The sequence below is a fragment of the Hipposideros armiger genome, unplaced genomic scaffold (assembly GCF_001890085.2).
Source record: "Hipposideros armiger isolate ML-2016 unplaced genomic scaffold, ASM189008v1 scaffold_220, whole genome shotgun sequence".
Classification (NCBI taxonomy): domain Eukaryota; kingdom Metazoa; phylum Chordata; class Mammalia; order Chiroptera; family Hipposideridae; genus Hipposideros; species Hipposideros armiger.
Window position 1 is genome coordinate 1,796,992 of NW_017731570.1, and position 5,880 is coordinate 1,802,871.

The following is a 5,880-nucleotide window of genomic DNA, read 5'->3' on the forward strand; positions in this document are numbered from 1 at the left end:
TCATTTAAGAGATCACACTTGAGCTTAATGATACATTTTTTAAAGTTATTTTTCTTTTTTAAGATTTTATCAGGAAATTGGGGGAGGGGAACAGTTTGGGGAATTCGGGAAGGGGAACACACAAGTTGCTGTTCTTTTGTTCTTCAGTCTAGTTGTGGAGGACGTCGCTTCACTAGCCCATGTTGGCATTATCATTGTGCTCTTCCTGGGTGAGGCAGTCACTTGCCAGCCACTGGACGGTTGCTCTTGGCAGCTCACAGCAGCTCACGAAAGTGCACGCCTGCTGCCGGCCAGCCCCACTGCAGCCTACGCCGTTGGCGGTGACCCACAGCAGCCCAGCTCCAGGTCGAGCTGTTGTTCACCATCTCAGCTATAGAGGGTGCATTGTCACTGGCCCTTATGTGGGATCCGAACCGGACCCTGCTGCTCAGAGCTGGCGTCCCAAGCCAACTCTTAACCAATGCGCCACTCAGCCGGCTCTAAGTTATTTTTCTTTATCAGAAACCCATAGCACCTTTTTCTACAAAATTACATTGCCACTTAAAAAATGTTTGATACCACTACTTTTTTTTTGTTCCTTATTTCTTTTTCCATTTTTAGGTTAACATCAGAAATGTTTGTTCTGCTCTTCCGTAATTTACTGTAGTCCTCTTTTTCCTTTATTTTGCAGCATCTTAAAAGTCTTTCTTGCACGTCATTGAATAGAGCCTATTGTGGATGACGTGGCACTTTTCTCTTCAACTCTGAAACCTTGATGGCTTTGCTTTTTCTTCTAGGTTTAATCAAGGCGAAGAAGTTGCTTGAGTACCCAGCATATCAATCACTTGATAAGTGGGTGATGATGATCAGAGTAATTCCACAAGCTACCTATAAAAATTATTTCTGTATATGAGGTATATAGTTATATACCTTGCATGTTCCCTTAACACCAGACTACAGATTGTGTATTTTTTTCCTGGCCCTGCCCTATTAAAATATTGCAGCTATTTTTATGTGAGTCACATTAGCAAACACAGTGCTCCCTTTCAAGCTCCTAGATAAAAAGCGAATTGTAATAGTTGATTTCTACCTTCCCCTGGCCTTCATTCTCTTTCATGTGTTCCCTCTTTTATTGATGTCCTTAATGGAGTTGCTGTATTCACCACATTTGTGAAGTTGAATCAATTTAGAATATCTGGAGATACCCTTTCATGCCTATAATAAACAAAGTTACTAGTTTTAGACTTTTGGTAGAATCATTACAACATTCTATCAGTGGTGTAGGGATATTTTATTCTAGGATTTATTTTTTTTTCCCCAGAGTAACTTATGTCTCAACTGATGATTTACTTAAATGATTTACTGTGTTAAAGCAAATTGTTTGGCTTTATCCCTCTTGCTTTTGGGACTCCAAAATACTGATGCATGGTAACTGTGAGGTAATGGATATGTTAGATTGTGGTGATTATTTCACAACGTATACATATATCAAATTGGCACGGTAGTGGGGGTGAATCCTCCAAAGTGGGGACTCAAACCCTGAGCTAAAAAGGTTCTTGGCTTCACATAGGAAAGAATCCAAACGTGAGCCGATACAGAGTTTAAAGTGAAAGTAAGTTTATTTAGCAGGGAGTAAGTAAGAAAAGAAAGGCCACCGTACACACAGAGTGGCGGTCTCTGATTGCTAGTGGAAGAGAGACCCCTTCCATCTGGGGTTTATATGTGTTTCTTGTTTCCATGGAAAACTTCTTGGTATGGGGAACTTCTGCAAGGTACAAGAGGAATAGGGGCAGGTTTTACCTTGAACTTATGTAAGGTACAGCCCGTGGCTAGTTTGTAGTAGGTTTAATTACAGGAATGGCCATAATGGAATCTCTTCACTCAGTAGACTTCGGGTGGTCTGTTCTGTGTGATTGATTACATTCTGCCTGAGTTCTGTATCTGGCAGCACACAGGCTTGGAATCCAACCTTCTAGTTTCTTCTTCTATAAAAATGGTCCTTATGCCCCTTCCCTATATTAAAATGATCAAGTTGTACACTTTAAATATATACAGTTTTTAAATATTTTTATTTTTCAGTTACATGCAATATTATATCAGTTTTAGGTGTACAACATAGTGATTAGACATTTATGTAACTTATGAAATCATCACCTCAATAAATCTAGTATCCATCTGACACCATACATAGTAATTAATAATATTACTGAGTATATTCCCTATGTTATACTTTACATCTCCATGACTATTTTGTAACTACCAGTTTGTACCTTGTAATCCCTATCTCCCTTCCCCCCTTCCCCATCCTCCCAACCTTCTCTCCCATCTGGCAACCATCAAAATGTTCTCTGTATCTATGAGTTTGCTTCTGTTTGTTTATTTTTTTAGATTCCACATGTAAGTGAAATCATATGGTATTTGTATTTGTATTTGACTTAATTTCACTCAATATAATACTCGCTAGGTCTGTCCATGTTGTTGTAGATGGCTGAGTAATGTTACATTGTATATATGCACCACTTTATCCATTCATCTATTGAGGATACTTAGGTTGCTTCCGTATCTTGGCTATTGTAAATAATGCTGCAGTGAACATATGGAAGCATAATGTCTTTTTGAATTCATGGTTTGGGTTTCTTCAGATAAATAAGAAGTGGAATTGCTGGGTCCTTCTTTGTCTCTCTTTACAGCCTTTGTTTAAAGTCTGTTTTGTTTGGTGTAAGTATTGCTACCCCACCTTTTTTGTTGTTATTTCCATTTTCATGAAATATCTTTTTCCGTCCCTTTACTTTCAATCTCTGTGTGTCTTTTGATCGGAAGTGAGTCTCTTAAAGGCAGCGTGTGTGAAGGTCTTATTTTCTTGCCTATTCAGCCACCTTATGTCTTTTGATTGGCACATTTAATCCATTTACGTTTAAAGTATTTGATGATGGATATGTAATTATTGCTATTTTGTTATTCACTTTTGATGTGTTTCTTTTTTTTTTTCCTTAAAGAAGTCCCTTTAACATTTCTTGTAATATTAGTTTGGTGTTGATGAACTCCTTTAGCTTTTTCTTATCTCAGAAGCTGTCTCTCCTTTGATTCTAAATGATAGCTTTGCTGGGTAGAGTAATCTTGGTCATAGGTCCTTGCTTATCATCACTTTGAATATTTTGTGCCAGTCACTTCTGGCCTTCAAAGTTTCTGTTGAGAAATCAGCTGACAGTCTTATGGGAGCTGCCATGTAGGTGACTAACTGCCTTTCTCTTAACTGCTTTTAAGAATCTCTGTTTGTCTTTAACCTTTGGCATTTTAATTTTGATGTGTTTTGGTGTGGGCCTCTTTGGGTTCATCTTGTTTGGGACTCTGCTCTTCTTGGGCTTGTATTAATATGTCTGTTTCCTTTGCCAGGTTAGGTAAGTTTTTAGTCATTATTTCTTCAGATAGGTTTTCAATTCCTTGCTTTCTTCTTCTGGTATCCCTATGATGCGAATGTTGTTACATTTGATATTGTTCTAAAGTTTCCTTAAACTATCCTCATTTTTTTTTTTTTTAAGATTTTTATTGGGGAATTGGGGGGATGGAAACAGTGCTGGGGAATTGGGAGAAGGGGAACAGACAAGTTGCTGTCATTTTTTGTTCTTCAGTCTAGTTGTGGAGGATGTTGCTTCACTGGCCCAAGTTGGCACCATCATTGTGCTCTTCCCGGNCACACACACACACACACTGTTTTGTGTATTGAAACAGTGTGGACCACTATTTTTGTTTTTTGAGGAGTTTTTATTAGGACCTTAACAGACATACAAAGTTTATTGGCAGTGTCTTCTGTTACTCTGTGCTCTTTGAGTTGACATGCATAAATAAATTATAGCAGCCAAAGTTTATTATAGTGATAATAACAAAAGTGCTACTAAATGTGAATATGTATTAGTTGAAATCTTCAAAATAGAGTAGAACTCTATGCTCAAGCAGTGGATAATTCCGGTGGCAACATTATAGCTCATTTTCAGATAATGCTCTAGCATGCCATAGAATGTGTTAGTTATGAGATCATTATGAAACTAATAAATGGTAGATACGTTTTGCTCCTTTAACTTAGGTGAGGAATTTTTAACAGCATGTTTTTCAGTTTAGTTACAAGAGTTAAATGGTGGTATGATAACTGAATTGATTTGCTTACCAGTAACAATGAAATTTCAGGTTAAAGATAAATTCTTTGTATTGGAAAGTTTCAAGAATTTTCTCCTTGTATTTTTCATTTTTATCTTGGATTGAAAAATGTTTTTAATTAAAACAATGGTTTCATATTTACTAGATTCCTGTATAAATTCAAAAGAACAGATTTACTTTAAAGGTTCAAATGAGCATTTCTGGCTGTTTAAAATGTTGCCGTTTCTTAAAATTACAACTCTTTTATTTTGCAGAGATGGTTTAAAGCTTGAAACTGAATTATTGGATGGAAAAACCAAGCTAATATTGTCTCCATATGGTATGCTGTGTTACTGGAATCTAAAATGTTAACTTTTTAAGTTCCTACCTAAAATTTATACTAGCTTAACAGATTTTTTGCTTGTAATAGAGTTATATTTAAATGGCACTTTGAAAAAAGCTGTTTCCTCTAACTTCCTCAAATTTATTTTTTGCCAAGTTAAGTCATATTACATCACTGCTTACCACTGTCAGTATTTATTCATAAAATTTAATGTCCCAATATATTTCATGTGTTGTACATCTTTTCATTATACTTACATGTAGCAAATATCTTTATTGCCTAATCAGTAATCTAGGTGAAACATGTAATTATGTTTTGTGCATGTAAAGAATGTATTGTTTGAGAAAATTAAATTTATAGTAAGAGCACAGTTGCTAAAGTCATTTTTAGTATTAGTTTTAAAACTCAGAGAATACTTTGGTAGTCTTCTTATTCACATTATTTTCTTTTTCCCTGATCTGTTTATAGTTTTACCTTGGAAAATAAACGTGAAATCAAAATACTTGAACCACACTTTTAAAGAACACTCAGACAGGACCTAAAGTTAATGCTTTTGGGGTTAATATTTCTAATTGCTATCTTCTTAAAACAATGCTAATTAAAATTTTCTTTTGTGACTGCCTTAGTATGTTTTTGGTTGATAGTTTAGTAATTTTTTTTTTTCTTTTGTAGAACATAAATCAAAATTTTCTGTGAAGGTAAGCCAAATGACTTTGACCTGATCTGCTTTCAAATGTAAAATGTGATTTGGAAATAATTCCTGTCAAAATATTATAAGGGGTATGGAATGATGGTGAGAAGTTATTGTTTCCTTGCCTTTAGGCTGGTCCTTTCACAGAAATGGAATCATAGTTTTTCTGTTGAAAAAGCCTCTTAGAACCCTGTTTTCTACATTAGTGCTGTCTAGTAACGCTTTCTGCCATGATAGAAATGTTCTAAAATCAATGCTGTCCAATATGGTAGCCAGCCACTAGCCGTATGTGGTTATTGAGCACTTGAAATGTGGCTAGTTTGACTAAGCAAGTGAATTTTTAATTTTATTTAATTTTTAATTTAAACTTAATAGCTACCGTACTGGACAGTACCGTTCTCAAAGATGTTTAAAAATAGATATTCAGGCATTAAAACTAAATTTTTTTTATCCTCAAATTCCACTTTCCCATACCAAAAGGGTGCGTTTGATTCATAAATTCTTACATGCATTTAGCTTTCTCATTTAAGAGATCACACTTGAGCTTAATGATACATTTTTTAAAGTTATTTTTCTTTTTTAAGATTTTATCAGGAAATTGGGGGAGGGGAACAGTGTTGGGGAATCGGGAAGGGGAACAGACAAGTTGCTGTTCTTTTGTTCTTCAGTCTAGTTGTGGAGGACGTCGCTTCACTAGCCCATGTTGGCATTATCATTGTGCTCTTCCTGGGTGAGG

General features: G+C 35.7%; 1 protein-coding gene across 5 annotated transcripts in view; it reads left to right on the forward strand.

The window, feature by feature from the left end:
- CCDC66 (coiled-coil domain containing 66) overlaps positions 1–5,880 on the forward strand; it is a 56,513-nt gene that overhangs the window by 3,348 nt on the left and 47,285 nt on the right. For 2 of the 5 annotated variants that reach the window (XM_019654337.1, XM_019654341.1), the window contains exons 2-3: positions 4,386–4,450; positions 5,126–5,151. The exons of 1 other annotated variant lie outside the window; for it this stretch is intronic. In XM_019654337.1, the coding sequence (XP_019509882.1) occupies positions 4,386–4,450; positions 5,126–5,151 (91 nt within the window). Of the gene's footprint in view, positions 1–484; positions 894–4,385; positions 4,451–5,125; positions 5,152–5,880 lie in introns of those variants that run through there. 2 more of the 5 variants (XM_019654338.1, XM_019654340.1) reach the window with 2 other exon arrangements.